The sequence below is a fragment of the Varanus komodoensis genome, unplaced genomic scaffold (assembly GCF_004798865.1).
Source record: "Varanus komodoensis strain SLA01 unplaced genomic scaffold, ASM479886v1 scaffold145, whole genome shotgun sequence".
In the NCBI taxonomy this organism is placed as follows: Eukaryota; Metazoa; Chordata; class Lepidosauria; order Squamata; family Varanidae; genus Varanus; species Varanus komodoensis.
In genome coordinates, this window is record NW_025335425.1 from 185,695 (window position 1) to 205,006 (window position 19,312).

The 19,312-nt window shown below is 45.9% G+C and overlaps 1 protein-coding gene across 1 annotated transcript; it reads left to right on the forward strand.

Moving 5' to 3' along the window:
* Nucleotides 1-2,550: 2,550 nt before the first annotated feature.
* Nucleotides 2,551-11,584, forward strand: LOC123020223 (vomeronasal type-2 receptor 26-like). The gene is made up of 4 exons (XM_044423661.1): nt 2,551-2,756; nt 6,159-6,450; nt 9,686-9,818; nt 10,680-11,584. The coding sequence occupies exons 1-4, from the start codon at nt 2,551-2,553 to the stop codon at nt 11,582-11,584; spliced, it is 1,536 nt and encodes a 511-aa protein (XP_044279596.1).
* Nucleotides 11,585-19,312: the final 7,728 nt, after the last annotated feature.

A 19,312-nucleotide genomic window follows, 5' to 3' on the forward strand; every position in this document is an offset into this window, starting at 1 on the left:
CCAAAACTGAGCACAAGACAACGGTTGTGGGCACCCAAGAGTCGTATAGAGTGGTAGTAATACCTCTCTCGATCTTGAAGCCACATTTCTGGCTATGCAACCGAGGGTGGCGTTTGCCTTCTTGACCACCACATCACACTGCTGACTCAGGTTAAGCCTGCAGTCATCAGCACCCCAAGGTCCCTTTCACAAGTGCTGCTCTCCAGCCACTTGTCTCCTAACCTAAATAAGTACCTAACCATCTCTCTTTCTTGCTCCTGTCCTCCCAGGGCATGGGCAGCCTCACGGCAAGCCTGTTTGCAGACCTTGCCATTCTAAACTTTTTCTTTCCCTTTCCCCACAACCCCTTTTTAGGGTTTTCTTCCAGGAAGTTCTTCCAGCATTCACCCTGTTGCAAAAATATTTGTGTATCCATTTTACCACGAAGAAAAAGATCAAAATTCCATTTCATCTCAGGGGAGATGAAAACCCACCAATGACTCCTGAGTAAAGAGGTTGTTTATTGGGAAACCAGCTACAGCAGGATGAAGCCTTGGCTCATGCCAAAGAGAAGATTCACCCACCACTTAATAGTACAGTTCCTTAAATGTCTCTATCCTTCAAGGGCACACAATACAAACAAACAGCAAGCTCCACATTCTACCATCCTCTTGCATGTTCTACCTAGTCATTGTCACACATAGTTTTGCTTTCTCTAACCTAACCTTGGCTTGCACATCTATAGCTCCAGAGATAAAGGGATTTAGGGAGTGTACTTGCTTCAGCAATAAAGATGGAAGCACTCAGGGAGTGGACTTGTTTCAGCTCTCCAGCTCCTTCTTAACTCATCCTCCCAGGAGTTTCATGAGACAAGGGGTAGTCATAGAGCAAGGTGACATTAGAGTGACCTATAAGCACGAGAGCATAATAGGTTCATGAATATTAACTCACACACCTAGAATGGACAATGAGCTAATTATCCTGCACATGCAGTGTATGTAGATGTATGTAATGGGATGAGATGGGAAATATGTAGTAGGTTGATGGATAGAATGTAACTTGCTAGTACTTCATCTAATATGGGTAAAGCGGAGGGCTGTGGCAGCCAGACTGAGGAGTAAAAGGAGCTGCTTTGTGTCTTTGTACTTGGGAGGGATTCTGGTAGAACGGTCTCTCCCTGTCTATTGCAATTAATGAAGGAATTGCCTCCCTCTGTTGGTAGTCTTGGTTATTTAACTTGAGAAGTATTTTTGCAGCTTCTCCTTGCATGACACAAGGCTAATGTTATGTTTTCAGTACAAAGTGTTTATTCAATTTACTTCTCCTTTTGCGCGAATCCTAAGGCAGCTTATATTCTCCTCTCAATTTGATCCTCGCACCAGCAACCCTGCGGGGGAGTTGGCTTCAGGTCAGGGAATGACCCAAAGCCCTCAGAGAGCTTCATGGAGGGCCCCCCAGTCCCAGTCCAACAGTGTAACTGTCACTCCACATTACTAGTCTTTATTTTACTTTGCCTCCTTCCTTCCTTCCTTCCTTCCTTCCTTCCTTCCTTCCTTCCTTCCTTCCTTCAGGCTATCTATATCCTGCCTTTTCCCCTGCAGGGAAAATGGAATGGGTTAAAAACTCCTTCTTGTCTCTATTTTTAACTCACAACAGCCCTGTGAGGTGGGTTGGGCAGAGCACTGCGGACTGTCCCAAAGCTGCCCAGGGAACTTCCTGGGTAAGCTGGAAGAACCCGGAGCTCCCAAGCAGCAGCCTGACTCTCTCAGCAGTAACCACACATTTTTCATCTGAAAGCTTTGGGCCGGCTCCCCTCCAACTGTTGTTGCATTACTACGCCTCCCCTCATTCATTCCACCTGATTCCACGATATTGCTATGTATCCACCCACTCCACTCTTTCATGTTTGATCTTTGACTGCACTTTTTGCCCCACTGACTTTGTACTGGTTACCATTCACCAGCCTTTCCTGGCATTCCTTTTTGAGCTCTCTTGGTGTAAACATAACAGGAATTCAACCACAATTGAGTGCAAGAAGTGCTGAAAGGGCCTTTCTGAATGCAATCTGTCTCCAGAAGGACTCCCAAATATTCCAGACATTTCCACAGATTCTTGAATGGCATGGAAAGTCACATATTTTCCTAATGGTGCCAGTGGTGCAGTGCAGGAAACTGCAAAAGGGATGTTATGTCCGCCCTATAATTCTCAAAATCATTGTGGTTAATGCTTCCTTTTGCCCAACCTCAAGGGATTTTTCCAGATCAGAGATGGTGGCGTCCACAACACAGATAATTGGTTGTGTCTTACATCCAGGTGCAGAAGAAGTGGTGCATAGGTAGCTCCTTGACTATTGAGGGCCACTGTACAGGCTGAAGTCAAAGGACAGAGGGGTGCGGATGGGAGCTTTATTTCCCTGCATCCTCTTAAGTGTAATGCTTTGGCTTGATGGGCTCCAGCGCTATTTCAAAAGCTGCCTTTGTCCTTACATGGACCTTTGCTGCTTCTAATCATTTTTGGGATCAATAGGAAAGAGTAGCCATAAGCATGGGGGGTCGACCACATGTCCCCAGAATGATTCTGCTGCTGCTGCTGCTGCTGCCCCAGGCCACCTGTGGGATGCCCACGGCCAAGTGCCCCTTGGCTCTGGAAAGGGATGAGATAGACCCCCTGAATCATTACCGTCCAGGAGACCACCTCATTGCTGGGGTCTTCACTGAGACAGAAGCTGCTTTTAAACCATACGTGTTCCACAACGCTCCTCGTATCAGATCCATTGAGTAAGTCTAGATGTGTCTGTTGCTGTTAAATGTTATGGCTGGGAATGAAAGAGGCAGTGTTTCCTAGTGCCAGGGTGGTACTTCAGGTGTGGCTGTGGAGTGCAGAGAAGCAAGTTTGGTGAAGGCAGGGATGGCGGAGGAGAGAGAGCTTGTCTCACAGTTGCTGTTACATGTTAGGTCAGCAAGAGGAGCCTGGTCCAGTCCCTGACCCCATGATGCAGCATCAGGAGATGAGGGCTAGCCCAGTAGGAAGCCTGCATTGGTCTTTTGCAGGAGGGCTCTCAGAAAGGATGGCTCTCAGGTTCAGATTCTAGGTTGGGTTCAGTAAAACACTTTGTCCATGCTCAATGACCCTTCCTTCATTGATTGTTTGCCACTGTGCATTGGAAATAAAGTCCATTGTAAGGAGGGAAGCCCACTCCCTCACAGCAGTTGCTCCACTTACTAATGATTTCTGCCAAGTCTTTTAACATAATAGAAGACAAATGACAATGTTTATCTAACCTGCTTCGATGGGTGACTGCCTGAGAATAATTGGTGCTACAAACTCCCCTTGTGGTGAAAGTTTTGAGACACTTGCCCTTGTATTAATGTTTTGTCTTTTCTGTAGCCATGTATGTAAAGAGTTTGTCCCTTGCTAGTTAAGAAGCCAGGTCACTAGCCTGACTGCTACATACCTTTTCTTCTTGTGGACAAAGATGAACAGCTGATGGCACAGCCAGCTGAACTGAAACAGCAGAAACTAAAATATGCTCAATTATGTCAACATTGTAACTTTCCCAGACTTGCTTATTTAAATGTCGGCATTGCTGTGTGTGGGTATGTGTATACATCTGGCATACATATATCATCTGTCTGATCTAAGTATGCAGATTTTATATTTTGTAATATTTATTCAAAGGCATATGTCTTATCCAAACAAATGAAAAGTGAATATGAACAGTATTTCTATCCATCTCTGTGGACTGGAGAAGAAAACTGCAAAGTACAAGAAACATGCAAGGACTCCTTGCTGGAATACCAACCAGGATTTGGCCTCAGGATGGCATCCAGGTTGGGCCTACTAGCCCAAATGACACTTCTTCTGGTTTCTTCAGAATAAAGTTCTGCACGAGTGGAAGGGGTGCAATCTGAAATGGAAGCTGCATTGTAGTGGCCAGGATGCCCTGAGAGAAACCAGGAGCCTGCAGAGCATGTCTGCCCCGGCAGGAAAATATTGCAGAAATGCATGTATCACAGGCAATGCTGTCTCTTTCATAATGCTTTTTTATTTTTTATTTATTAAAACATTTTTATGCCGCCCCATTCGCCGAAGCCTCTATGGAGAAATGCCCTCTGTCCCTTCTACACTGAAGTGTTCTGGATCGGTCGCTCTGGGAAATGCATTCCACTTGCAGTTAAAATGCCAAGCCTTTTGGAAAGAAGTTGAAGTACTAAACTTCCATGCAACGGAAGAAATCTGGAGTTCAGGCTCCACAAAATTCCTTTCAAAATACAGTGGGAATACCTGGTATGGCACTAACATTGCATTTTCCAAAACTACACAATTGAGCTCTCTTTAAGCCACAAAAACCATTGCAGAGGATCAGGCTGTAAACACCAGTTGGGTCCCACTTTCCTGGACAGCTGAGGTGGCACCATCTGCACTACGCATGCATCAAGCCGAAGAGCATTTCATCCGTGGTCCAAGTGTCCTTCTCCTGCCAAGCAATTCTTCTTCCATGTTCCCAGAGGGAGAACACAGGAAGTGCAGAATGGAGAGGTGGCACAGGGAGTTTCTTTTTTTCTTTTTTTATTTATATCGTGCCTTTTTCCTACAAAGGGCTCAAGGCAGCTTTCATCGTTCTCCTCCTCCATCTTATCCCCACAACAACAACCCTGTGAGGTAGGTTGGGCTGAGAGTCTGTGACTGGCCCAAAGTCACCCAGTTGGCTCCATGGCCAAGCGGGGACTAGAACCCAGATCGCCTGAGTCCCAGTCCCATGCTCTTAACCACTACACCACAGGGAGATCAGAGAGGGAAAGAGGTTCAGTGTAGGGGGAGGAACATGTTATTCCTGTGTCAGTTGCTTGAAAGGGCCACAGTTCATGGAGCAATAGCTGGATGAATGCCAAGATTCTCCAATCTGGTAGGGAAGAAAGTCCTTTATACACCACAAGGCAGGCTTCCCAACAAAGGCAGGACTGCAGCTGGTATCATCCCTGACTAGCTTAAACTGATAGGCACTGTAGTCAAAAGTATCTGAAGGTGCCAAGTTCCAGGGATCTACCCCTGTGTTACCCAGAGGCTGTGCAATTTCACATGCTAGCAAGTCAGTCATTACGTCCATGTTCAGCATCACTGCCTGATCCCTTGGTTTTGTTCCCTCTCCTCTGTCACTCTTTACTGGATTGAATAGCTCTCTCCTTTCCCCCTGTTTTAGAACTCTTTTTCAAAGATGTCCATGCAGTAGAAAAGATAAAAAAGAGTATTTTAAGAACCCTAACACAATTACATGCCTACAAGACTGTATTGTACTGTAGGTGCGGTCCTTCACATTTCTGTGCCACGTTCTGGACCATCTCCTTTTCCATCTAATTCTTACTCTGAGATCCAGCTCTGTCAGCAGGCATGCTGTGATCTGAGAAAGCAGGCTGCATCTCGACAGGGGTGGACTGGATGACCATCCAGATTCCATCCACTTCTACCTATGTTTGTGCATGATATTGAATGCCTGCTGGAATTCTGGTGGAATGGTGACATCAGAATGGGGGCTTCACTTGCAAGGACTGCATGCAAAGAGGTATACCTGGCCCTGAACTCCAGCTGTCTCCCTCTCAAAGCTTTGAAATCCTCCTGAAGTCATAGCATAGAACAACATAACCCATGCCAGCAGCCAGAAGTAGGTGTAGCAGCTGTGCCCTGGTACTTAGGACCACCACGTCCCCCCCATCGGTCACATCTGCCTGGTATTTTGGAGCTCCAATGAACCTGAGAAAGCACTTCATCAAATACATCTTATTAAACCAAAACAGTTTTGACGTATGTAGTACATCACTGGCCAACATCATCTTTCTGGGATAAGAAGCAAAAGATAGTCATGCCGCATCAGACCCAAGGTCCATCTAGTGGTCGACCAGATTCCTGTGGGATTCCCTCAAGATGGACTTGAGTGTCACAGCAACTTCAGCCCATGTTCAGTGTGATTAGTCACCTCCGATCTGGTGGTAATAAACCTGCTTGAGGTCAGTACTTTTATGCTTGCCAGCATCACAAACGCCTTGCCAGCACAGCTGGAAGGTGCATCCAAACTCCAAACTCATTTACTCCACCCATTTCCCCTCAATGTGAAAGGACATAATGGCTTTTACCTCAGAACTACCTACCTCCAAACCACTTACCATGTTGCCCTGTCTTGACAGGAAAGGCTATACTAAGTACTGGAAGACCCTCTCAGTCCTCTTTGCCATTCAGAAGATCAACTGGAACCCCTGGATCTTGCCCAACCATACTCTGGGCTACAGCACCTACGATGACTATCACAATGAAAGAGTGACTTCCGAGTCCCTGCTGGACCTGCTCTCCCCTGGGCAGGCCAATGTTCCAAACTACAAGTGCAGCAGGCAGAAGCACCCAATGGTTGTTCTTGAAGGGTCAAACACTGAAAATTCCATCCGCATTTCAAGCATGATGGGCATCTACAAAATCCCACAGGTGGGCACATGTGAGCTGTTTGGAACATTTTCAATCAAGTCAATCTGCATTTAGGTTCTCACCAGAGAAATCAAAACTTTGTATAGAGACATTCAATGAGGGCCCCTCCTCACCTGCTAAATAGAGACATGGACATAAACGTCCAGGTCCAGCATTGGAGCAAGGTCTCCTTGCATCCTGCACAGCAGAGTCATTGTTATTTGAAAAGGAAAAAAATGCATCAACAGCTACAGATGTCATTTTCTATAAGTCAAATACCAAGGGACATCATTGGCTTGCAGCAGGGGCAGAGAGGCAAAGGATATGCTCATATTCTGGGTTCAGTGTCCTATCTCCTATGGCCTCTTCACAGGAGGCATTTATACAATGCTTGGGATCTCTCATTCATGGAGACTTGTGGGTTTCCATCCTCCTCCACCCTCCTGCAGTAACTTTGCTGTGCTTTCCATCCATGTTTTCAAGGATAATTCAATTGAGCAAACACAGGTGTGACACTGCAAACTGGAACAACACTCTAGTGAGTTCACAATTCTGCTATACTGCAGGCATACCACCATGCTTACTTGTAATTGCATAATCCAATATATGAAAGGCAAAGAACCCAAAGGGAAAAGAGGAACCCTTACTGTCGAAATGAAAGGAGAAGCTTCCAAAAAGAATTAGGTCAGACCTCCCAAGGAGAGACGCTCTGGACCTGGTTAATTGCTCTCAAATAATTAAATAACGCTAATTTTTAGTTCCATCATGTTAGAGCTTGACAATTTATGCAATGTGAAAGTAAGACTACTTGCTACATGTTGAACTTGTTCGACCCTTACATTAAACAGTAGTAGAGATCAGACGAAATGTTGAAATTTGGCTTTGAAACAGATCAGATTAACTCACTGATCATTGTTCTCCTAGGTTACTTATGCATTTGTTTCTGGGGTCCTGACTGATGAAATTCAATTCCCATTTTTCTACCGGATGGTCCCCAAAGAAGGAGTCCAATACCCAGCGATTGTCAAACTGCTTCTGCATTTCAGATGGACAATGGTTGGACTTATTGCTCCAAATAATAACTCTGGAGAGAAGTTGATGAAGACATTGACACCTGAGCTCACCAGGAATGGTGTCTGTGTTGTCTTTTCACAGAGCATCTCAGCACTGAGCAGCTACAGCATTCGGCAGGCTTTCCTCCACAAGTGGGGACAAGTCACTGTCCTTGTTTATCATGCAGAGACTCGTTCCTTCATAAATGCAATTTACTTAGTGCAACGATTCGTCGAACATGTTGTGAGACCCAGTGTGGGGAAAGTGTGGATCACAACAGCTTTGTGGGACCTCACCTTGGAGTTGACATACAATAATCTCTCTTTCCAGCACATCTGTGGTCTCTTCTCCTTTTTTCTCCAGACAAGAAAAAGTGCAACATATGACCATTTTGAATACCTTTTTTTTTTCATTGAGCGGTTTTGGGGAAAAGCCTTCAAGTGCTCCTATTCAAAGCACAGGGTTTCTCTCAAAGGATGGACAAGATGCAGAGAGAAGGACAAACTGGAGACCCTACCCCAATATATGATGGACAAAATTGTGTCTCTGGACAGTTATCTTATTTACAACAGTGTCCAGGCTTTGGCCAGGGCCTTACATGCTTTCTATACATCTGAATCCAAGAAGAACATGGGAGGAGGCACACAAAGGCTACAGCCATGGCAGGTATTCTTTTCTGGAATAAATATGCTGTGTACATAGAATGAAAATGCAGGCAGTCATCCTGCTGGCTCTTATTGATTATGGTGGTCTTTGCACTCTATGCTATGGTTCCTGGTTCACTCCTTCATGTCATAGAATCATAGAAGAGTAGACGGGGAAGGAGGAAGGGGACTACATGACCATCAGTTCCAACCTCTGCATGCTGCAGGAGTCTAGTTAAAGCATTCCTGGCAGATGGCTCTCCAGAGCTATCTTGAAGACCTCCAGTGTAAGAGAGACCACAACACCTGCAAGTGAACAGTGTGTATGATCAGGGACAACACAAAACTCCTCCAGAGTTACGGCCCCAGACAGCACAATACTATCACAAAACTGTGGCATCCATTTGGAAGAGAGACTATTTGGGGGATTGGCAGATTTCATACTTAACAGAAGTGGCAGCTCTCCATGTTCCAGGTGGATTGTCCATTGAGCTCAGTTAGAATACCTTGAATTAGGAAGATGATGCTCAAAATCTGTGGCACGAAATGGGTGCTTCCATTCCTGCCAGGATGAGCCTGAGTAAAAATTTTGAAACAGGTTTATACTGAATTGCTTCAGCTTCTCAAGCTCTAAGCAGATCAAGGGGATGCAATCAGGTAGCTTGCATACGCTGGGAGATACACCTAAGCACTGATTCTAACCTGCAAGGGGCAAATTGGAGTTATCAAAGGAGGTTTCTGCTTCTCTTTGCCTTTCCAGCTTCACCCGTTCCTGAGAAGTCCCCAGTTTCACAATAATTCCATGGATGGGGTGTTTCTGGATGAGAATGGAGAACTGGTAGCCAACTTGGACGTCATGAATTGGGTGGTATTTCCCAATAGGTCTGTCACGAGAATGAAATTCGGGAGCCTGGAAAGAAAGGGACCTGCAGGTCTCCAGTTCACCATTGACCAAGATGCTGTTGGGTGGCCACAGTGGCTCCTCCAGGTGGGCAAGAGCACTGCTTCCTTTCCACTGATGAGCCTTCCAAAATTTCAGGATATCCAAAGAAGCAAGCAGGGACAATAGTGGGGATGTGGCCTCCAGAGACTAACCTATCAGGAGGTCACCGGTCTGGGGAACAGTGTTCGAGGTGGGACTGCATTTGGCTCTCCATCAGTTCCAGTAGCACAAGGTGTTCAAGATCGGACAGAGAAGAGTGCAATTCCCCAGCTCTGAGTGCCAGCTGGTCATTGGAAGGATTACTTTCAAACATGGGCCATGGATTATTGGATCGAACATTTCTTACCCATCTATATACTGCTTTCACTGTCCATAGGACATTGCACTCTAAAAGAATGTACAGCCATGCCTCAAGGTGCTTGAAATCTCAAAATGAACAGAAAGAGAACTGTAGAGGAAAAAGAAGTAGCAACTCCAAAGGAGTGAACAAGGACATGATTTTCCTTACTAAAGTTGCTCAAGTTTGGTTGAGTCTTGGGTTTAAACACAAGAAGGCCTATTGTGTACTTTCAAATTCTAATACCCAACACCTTTCTGTTAAATTTTCCGTGTGCAGGCTCAGTCGCTCCCCCTTGCCAGATGTGTGGAAAGCTGCCTTCCTGGATTCGTGAAAGTAGTTCAGGAAGGAAAACCCGTTTGCTGCTACAACTGTCATCCCTGTGCTGAAGGGACCATCTCCACCCTGGAGGGTGGGTGACCCTGGAAGGAAAGACAGGAGGGAAACTGTCCCTTGAAAGTACAGCCATGGACAGCTTTATCTCCTTCACTTTGTCCGATTCCCTGTCAACGGTGGCTAATGTGGGGGCATCACTTCCACAGCTTCCTTGTTGCGTTAAAAGTGACCCCGGCTAAGTATAGACTTGAGCACAGGGAGAGGCAGAGCATGAACTATGATCAGTGTGGGTTTCTCCACCACCAAAGAGTAGTGGTGTGAAGAGGGCGAAGGGGAATGCAAAGCAGCAGGGGTCACTCTCCACAGGCAGTTCTCACAAGGTTCACAGACTGACCTTCGCTGTCTCCAGGTGCCACGAGGGCACTCTAGCAGGACTGGGCATCTGGCAAAGAACCACTTAGCCCAGTTGGCACGCAGGCTTTGCCAGGCAGCGGTGTGGCAGTTTGTATTTGACTTATGCACCCAGAAAGAAAACAGCAAGAATGGAACAGTGGTTCACGGCAGAAATACACCATCTGTAGAATGTTAGGAATGCTTAGTGCCATAGAAAGGAACTAAACTCGGCTGAGGGCTTTATTATGGCCCATCCAGGATCCCATCAGTGACACCAGGAAAAAGGGGTAAAACCTTGATGTCATTTTATTTCCCAATCATGTGCTGCACTGTGGATATCCTTTATCCTCCTTCCATTCCTCTGTTAAAATCATGTTTCAAAATCTGAACCCCATTTTGATTATTCATGTGAGGACAAGGCCCAAAAAGCTTCACTGTGACCTCCATGACAAAGTTTCTTGATACCTGAGAAACAGATTTGATAGATATGCAAGGACAAAGGTGGCTAAAGGTGCTGCTGAGCTGTTTCTCTTGTGCTTTGCAGATGCAGAACGTTGCACCAAGTGTCCAGGAGATCAGCATCCCAACCTGCAGCAAGATCAATGTGTCCCAAAGATCATTACCTTCTTAGCATATGAAGAACCTTTGGGGATAATTCTGTCATCTTTGGCCCTAATTCTGTCCTCAGCAACAGGATTTGTGTTAGGACTCTTCATAAAATTTGCAGAAACCCCTGTGGTCAGAGCCAACAACCAAGTCCTCTCCTACATTCTCCTAGTTTCCCTCCAACTTTCTTTCTTGTCCTCCTTCCTATTCATTGGCCAGCCAAAGAAGGTGACCTGCCTCTTCCGACAAATGGCCTTCAGCATCATCTTTTCTGTTGCTGTCTCTTCACTCTTAGCCAAAACCATCACTGTGGTGCTGGCTTTCCTAGCCACAAAGCCAGGGAACTGGGCAAGGAACTGGCTGGGGAAGAGCTTGGCCAACTCCATTGTCATCTCCTGTTCTATTGTCCAGGTTCTCCTCTGCACCATCTGGATTGCCACCTCTGCACCCTTTTGTGACTCTGACATGCATTCACAGACTGGAAAGATCATTCTGCAATGCAGTGAAGGCTCTGTGGCCATGTTCTACACTGCCATTGGCTACATGGGCTGCCTGGCTGCTGTGTGCTTCACAGTGGCCTTCCTGGCCAGGAAGCTGCCTGGGGCCTTCAATGAGGCCAAGCTGATCACCTTCAGCATGCTGGTCTTCTGCAGCGTCTGGGTGTCCTTCGTGCCCACCTACCTGAGCACCAGGGGCAAGTACATGGTGGCCGTGCAGGTCTTCTCCATCTTGGCCTCCAGCGCTGGGCTGCTGGGCTGCATCTTCCTCCCCAAGTGCTACATCATTGTCTTGAGGCCTGATCTGAATACAAAGAAGCATCTCATGATGAAAACACATGTATAAGTCTTACTCCTTTTTTTACCACAAATGCTGATGTTCTGCTAGTTTTAGAGTGGTCCCTACCTGGCAGTGGAAATTTCTTTGTGGTTCTAAATTGAGTGTGCAGTTCAATTCACCATTTAGGAACCATGCACAGAACAGCTTAAATCTTCAGTTCAGTGTGGTTTTCTTCAGTCTTGGTCATCATGATTGATTGGTCAGATAATATCCAGAGTATAGCAAAATAAATTAGACAAATTAAGTTTTGATCATACAAACTGGCTAGGTTCAGAAAACACTACTACCCCCACTCTGTGGTTGAGTCAACACTGAGTGAGGCTTGTTACTGAAATTGGCCTGTGCAGACTGAAGCCAGCTGCTCTAACAACCATGGCTTTTTAACTGCAACGAACTCACCACTCACAGCCCAGCAACACATTATGTATTCAACCACTTATAATCAGTTATTGATGATTGAGGGCTGATAATATTAAAAATCCCCCACTACTAATTTTTAAACTTCATAGAAATGTTTCTGTGGTACAGAAATCACTGCAGATCTTTCAGGATAGTCTTTCTTTCTCCCATGTGCAAATGTCCAGTCTTGTTCTCTATGAAAAATTAGGCTCCTCAGGGTTCTTACCACTGGCCGAATTGGCACCGAGGAGGTGGATATGGTGTTTCCACAAAGGGATTCACCACATAGTTCAAAATGCAGGTTGAACAACAGTGCAGCCTCACAAAGCACCGCTCTCATGCATGCAACTGCACCCTGCCACCTGGGCCTTATCTTCAACCAGGAATCTCACACCTGGGGTATGAAGCAAGACTGAGGGAACTGGGTCTCTTCAGCCTGGAGAAGAGGAGATTCAAAGGTGATCTGTTGGCAACATACAGGTATGTGAGGGGTTTTCACACAGAGGTGGGTAGAGACCTGTTCTCCCCTGCAGAGGAAGGCAGCACGCACTCCAAAGGAGCAAAGCTCAGGGAACCAAGGTTCCATTTAGATGTCAGGAAGCACTTCCTGATGGTTGGGACCCCAGGGGTGTGAAATGGGCTTCCATGGAAGGTCGTTTAGGTCCAATCAGTGAGGGTTTTCCATGATAGGGTTGATATGCACATGTTGGACAGGTCTTGAGCAGACCCAGCTAGAGCCAGGTGTCAGACTAGATGGCCTGGGAGGCCCCTTCTGACTCACTCTGTTTCTCTGTTTCTATCTTTGCCTGACACTGACGTTATATTCTTTTTGCCAGTAGGTGAAACACTTTTCATTTTCCCATTACTTTAATGTTCCATTGATTTTAACTGGGGTTAACCTGCAGGTCCCACTGATCTGTCATTTGGCCCCTAAGAAAACGTTTTCTGCCACATCTTCTGCACTGGAGTGGGAGTTGGGCAGAATTCCCTGGGAGAAACATTCTTACTGAACTAGTCAGACATGCTCTTTTCACATGTTCAAATCAATAGGTATCACTTACACAGGTTTAATCGGACAAATATCAATGCACAGCTGTGCCATACACAGACCCTTTGACAAGAATCCTGTGTGGGTGAGAAAGACGTCATGCATCTTAATCTGGGTTCAACCCATATGAATGCCCAGTAGAGCAGATACTTCACTTTCCTGCATTCTCTCCTTCGGTGAAAGCTTAAGGCTTCTACCAGATTGAATCCATACAGGAAGCCACAGCCTTGTACTGGAAAGAGGTGCTTGAGCAGGGCTGTCATGGGCAGGCCATTTTGGAGGGCTTTTACTGATAGGGGTGCCAGAAATTGGAGATGACTTCATGGAAAATACGGACAATAAGAGGCATATTCTCACCTCTAGCTTTGATAAGACAGGTGAGGAACAGTGGAATACTGGTTCTGAAATGAAGCCAGCAGTCCCTGTTCTTTCCCTGTTCACTCAGCCTGGCCTGGCCTGGCCTGGCCTCCCTTCCCTTCCAGTTTCCGCAGCTCTACCTCAACCCCCTCCCCCCTTTGCCTGATTAGCCCAAAAAACTCTAGAGACCTACAACTTCCTACTCACAATGCAAAATCTCCTGGCCTATCATGTTGCCTTTTGAGTCACTGGCAGCCAACTTCAGGTTACCCACTGGACAAACTTAAACACCGTTGTCATCTCACACTCTGAAAGGTTGCTGTATTCTAGGCAACCACTGCTCTGCCAGGCTCTAGGCCAAGATAGGCCTCAGGCCTATTCATTTGTAGAACTTTATCTCTATCCATCTATTTGTAAGGACAGCTGTACATGCAGGCACTGATAGGAAAAGTGTGGAGGAGGTGATTTGGAAAAAGGGGAATGAAAAAGAAAGAAAGGAGGAGTGAGAAAGCTCCCTTTTCAGCAAGAAAAGAAGGGCGGCTTGTAGGCAAAATGGCTGGAGATTGACTAAGTGGCTTCCTGCTTACAAAGAAGCAGGATTGGCAGGACAAATGTCCTATAGTAGCCCACCAGGGGCAGGGCTGGATTGGGAAGAAAGGCTGGTGTTGGGGCAGCATGGAGTAGCCAGGGGGAAAGAATGTAACTCTCAGTCCCAGCCAATTAGGGGAAAGGAGGAGGGAACAAACGGTCCTGAACAGGGCTCCAAAGGAGTGTGTGAACATGTGCTCAGGTGAACAGAAGAATGGGAAGGAAAACATTCCCTTCTGTTCCCTTTATTGCAATAAAGTTTTAAAAAGAACTCTCTGCATGCCTGGGATATTTTTCTCTTCCATCGGAAAGGAAAGAGTGTTGATGACAACCTGGGGGCTCTGTCTGGGACATCTCCTAAATCAGTCGTCGGCTGAGTCTTCGTAGGTGGGTACCCTGCCGAAAATATGGCAGTCCTGCAAATAACTCTCTCTGGCCGAAACGAGGACGATCGGAGGCCCGAAGACTGATTGAAAATCCGGCAGCAGAGTTTCCGAAAACCTCAGGAGAAGTTAAAAAGGGTAGTGTAAATCTGATAAGATGCATCTAAGTTTAGGTAAGGAATCTTTTTTCTCACCCGAGGGAAAGGGAATGGGGAGTAAAGTATTCTACAGGAGGGGAGGGGTCAGGCTGGAGGGCCCAGAAGGTCTTTCCTGACCCATTCTGTTTCTACAGGGGTAAAGGGGCCAAGGAAAAATGTTTTCCTTGCAAGTTCCTGGGGAGGATTTTAAGGTTCTGGGATAGCCTTTGGGTTGGGGTGGCTGGAAAAGGAAAAATGGAAAACTACTGAGTATTTGTATGTGGTTTTGATGGGAATCCCACCTAAATAAATGAGGGGGGGGAGTATAATTGTTTTTGTTTGTTGTTAGTCGTGGTTAATAGGGAATTCTTGCGGATTGGGCCTAAAGTGTGGGGCCTTTCAGGAAAGAACTCCAACTACCTGGAGGTACACTTGAGATGAGATTAGAAGGTTGTTTTTGGAGCAGGAATTAGAGTTAGGAAGTGTATTTTGGACCGAGAAAGGTGAAGACTACATCTGAGGGGCTGCAGAGGCTAAATGAATTCAGGGAATCCATTTCTCATCAGATGTTGCTGGAGTATCAGTTTGTGAAGGAAGGCATGGTAGGAAGGAAGAGGATTTGTTCAGGAGGAAAGACATGCAAAAGGAAAGCACTGTGTGGTGTGGTTGTAATTTCATGCTTTGGATTGGAATTTTGTAGTAGATTGTTGTAAGCGAGAGTAGAGACAAGTGAGCAGAAGGATTGTGGAAATGAAAGAAAAGGTAGTAGGGGAATCCTGCTTATCCTGAAGGGATTCCCAGGGAAAGAAAAAAAAAAGGGAAGGAAAACTGAAGCAAAGATGCAGAAGGGAAGGGTTTTCTTTTATGTGTTGAGGAGGTTTCGGTGAAATGGTAGAGATTGGATGGTTGTGTTTAGCAAGCAGCCTGAACAGTGGCAGGTTGGAGTTCAACGAGTGAAAATTGCACATGGAGGCAGCGAAGGGGGGTGGGGGGTTGCAGGCTGTGTGGGCTTAGGCCTTGCAGTTTCCCTCTCACATAGGCACTGCTATTGGAAGTCCACCTTGTCAGGCAGGTAGTATATATGTTCTTGGTTTTTTTCTCTGGGCTGATTTAGTTTCTCTAGTTGAACTTGCAATTGTTTGGTATGTGGGGCGTAAGGGCAAAAGGAAAATTGTGCTAGAGGCCATGTGAGGATGCGAGTATGTGAGGTGATGCATTTTGCAGGAATTCCTTGCTTTAAGGGGAGGAGGCATGGAGCTTGGTGTGTGAATGGGCTTTTAAAGTGTTTTGGATAAATGGTGGTTGAGTGTTTTGGTTCAAAAGGGGAAAAACGTGTAAGAAATGAAACTGCTAAAGTTTTTCATGGAAGCACAAAATGGAGGAGTTGGGAGGGGCCACATAGGCCATCGAGTTCAAACCCCTGCTATTGCAGGGCATCATGGTGCACACTTCATTTGGGTAAAAAAAAAGAAGGAAAAAGCAAGAAAAAAGAAGAGGGTTTGTGTACCTCATTTGCTAAAGAGCACTCCATTATTTAAGGGACAGCAACGGCAGCTTTTTCTGGATTTGGTCTGGCCAGCTGAATTCAGGGAAATGTGTGCTGGAAACTATGGACTTGACTGTGGGATCCACACAGCCAAGAAAGGGGAGTGCTCTGGCAAAAGGTACCACCATTTTGTGAGTGCTGCAGAGGGAGCACACACAGAAGAGCCTCTGAGCATGTGCAAAGTGCTTTGGGAAGTTGGGGCAGTGCTGCTTCCAGCCACGAGTTGGGGACAGACTTGCATTGGTTTTCTGGATGGGATCTGGAGTGTCTAGAAAACTCTAAAAGGGAATATTAGGGGGTTTAAATCTTAAAGGGAGGGGGCAATAAGGTATTGCAACTGAGGTGAGACATTCTTTGAGTGTTCAGGGCCTGTATTGCCTCAGGAAAAAGTCTGTATGGGAAGGGACTGGGTTAGAACAAAGGATCCTTGAGCACTCTCAATGAGGAGGCTGAGGGGAATTTTTTTAAGGGAAGGAAACCTTCCAGAAGCAGTATTGTGGGGATGCATTAATTGTTTGTGGTGACTACCAGGAGTTTTGTGTGGAAGGGGGAGGGGGAATGCGTTCTGAATTCTAGGTATACCATCTTGTGCCTGTACCACCACACAGATTGGAGGAAGAGGGGTAATGGGTGGAACTGGGGCTGTTTGGTTGGGTGTGTGCGTGTGCACAATGGGAGGGGTTCTTTTCAAAAATCCCAAAAAGACTACTTGTGGTTTCAACAAGAGGGTTGTTCCCTTTTACTTTTTGCAATGTTGCCAAATATTTTACTCCATTCCTTGTAAAGCCTCCACATTTTAAAAGGAAAAGTAGCTATGGAAGGTGTTTTGTGCAAGAAAGGAATATTGATGGTGCTAAGGAGAGTTTTCCTTACAGCAACCTAATGTTTGTGGTGTGGGGGGGGGGGGCTAAGCCCATTTCCTAGCCCCAGGAAATGGCAAGGTTTTTTTTTTTAATTTTTCTTGCTGCGAGCATAAGCAGTCATGCTCATCAAGATGAACAAGCATTTATTGTTTGATTGTAAAGGGTGCTAGTTCACATTGCATGTATATGTAATGGATTTGAAACATTGTTTATTCATGTATGTGTGGGAGGAGGTACCACCTCTGTAAAAATCTGTGTGGTACTATGTTCTCACTGGACAAACACCATCAGGAGGCACATTTTGCTTTAACCAAGGCAAGCAATGGGTTTGAAGCACGCAAGTTCAACAAGGGGTTTCTCTTGTGTGCATTTTTGGCATGGGTTGGATTTGATTTGAGCATCTCAGACATTTTTCTTGAGACTGTGCTGAACAGACTTGTGGGGAGGACCAGGGTTGAAATGGAACAAAGATTTCTCAACATCCTCTCCAAGCTAACGTGATTAACCAGAGTCTGTGAAGAAAAGTAAAGTTTTTCTAATCCACCTGTTTTGTGAGCTGTACTTTCCAGACACCAGATGAACTGGAACTACAAAGACAGTGATTCCTGTGTTCTGCCTTGATTTTTGTACAATCCACGAGGAAGGAAAGGACTAACCAGGCAAACTGTGAGAGGCAAGTCCTACAGCCAAGTGTACAGCTGAGTCCAGAAGTTGAGTGAAGCGCAGACAATGAAATCTTGAAGAATTGCCTCAAAGGACAAAGCAGATAACTGAATTGGACATTAGTCCATTGCCTCATCTCAAACTGCTCCCACCTTGCAAAACAGGCTAACCCAAGTCTGTTGACCAAAAAGGAAGGTGACCTTCGACAGGGTATTCATCATGGGGGTCTCAGCCCCAATGAGGATGATATCTTTAAGTCAATGGGTCAAAAGTTGAGGCCTAGGAAGCAAAGGAACCAGCCCTCAAAATAGATTGGGTAACAGTGCTGCAAAAGTGCAGGGGAACAGGTTAAAGGTGAGAACTGGCTGGCACTGAGTTCCTTGCAGCCAAAGGAGGGGCCAAAGAGATCAAGGGGTTTGACCCAGACAATCCCCATCTGAGCTGCATGGATAGAAGCTGCTTCCTGAGAAAGAGAAAGCACCAGGAGTTATCTGAACTGGCTGATTTGTTTGGTTGCCATGTTTTATGCTGCCCTCAGCTACATGGGCTTCCTGGCTACTGTCTGCTTCACAGTGGCTTTCCTGGCCAGGAAGCTGCACGGGGTCTTCAATGAGGCCAAGCTGATCACCTTCAGCATGCTGGTCTTCTGCAGTGTCTGGGTGTCCTTCGTTCCCATTTACCTGAGTACCAAGGGCATGTACGTGGTGGCCGTGCAGGTCTTCTCCATCTTGGCCTCCAGTGCTGGGCTGCTGGGCTGCATCTTCCTTCCCAAGTGCTACATCATTGTCTTGAGGCCTGATCTGAACACAAAGGAGCATCTTATGATGAAAACAACAGTATAAACCTTATTCCTTTTCTTACCATGCTTTCTTAGGTTTTGCTAATTTTAGCAGAGTGGTCTCTCCTTGGCAGTGAATATTTCATTGGTTCTAAACCGTGTTCAGTTCAATTCACCATTTAGGATCAATGAACAGATTAGCTTAATTGTTGTGTTCAGTGTGGTTTTCTTCAGTCTTGTCCATCATAATACAGTAATCAGATAATATCCAGAGTGTTACAAAAGCAAAATTTAATTAGACATTTTCATCTTGGATCATACAAACTGTCTGGGTTCAGACAGCACTACTACCCCCATTCTGGGGCTGAGTCTGCAGTGAGTGTGGCTTGTTGCTGAAATTGGCGTCTGTGGACTGAAGCCAGCTGCTTGAACCAGCAGCCATGGCTTTTAACCACAACGAACTCACCACTCACAGCCCAACAACACATGATGCATTCAATTCCTGAGAATTAGTTATTGATGGTTGAGGGGGGATACAGTTAAGCACCCCACACTACTAATTTCTAAACTACATAGAAAAGTTTTTGCGGTACAGAAATCACTGCAGACCTTTCAGGATATTCTTTCTCACTACCACGTGCAAATCTCCATTCTTTTCTCTTTGAACCAACTGGGCTGTTCAGGGTTCATACCACTGGCCCAATTAGCAATGAGAAGATGGATAAGTTGTGTCACAAAGGGATTCACCACACAGTTCAGGAAGCAGCTCAGCTTCAAAAAGCACCGCTCTCTTAAATGCCAACTGCATCCTGCCACCTGGACCCTATCTTCAACCTGATGGGCTCCACTGACCTACCATGTGCCCCCCATCCCCAAGAATATGTCCTCTGCCTCATTTTCTGCACTGGAGTGGGAGTTGGGCAGAATTCATTCAGAGAAACATTCTTCCTGAACTAGTCAGACATGCTCTTT

Coding starts and splice junctions, on each gene's coding strand:
- LOC123020223 (XM_044423661.1), top strand. CDS start 2,551: ATGATTCTGCTGCTGCTGCTGCTGCTGCCCCAGGCCACCTGTGGGATG. Junction 2,757..6,158: donor CCTCGTATCAGATCCATTGA/GTAAGTCTAGAT, acceptor CTGTCTTGACAG/GAAAGGCTATACTAAGTACT. Junction 6,451..9,685: donor GCATCTACAAAATCCCACAG/GTGGGCACATGT, acceptor TTCCGTGTGCAG/GCTCAGTCGCTCCCCCTTGC.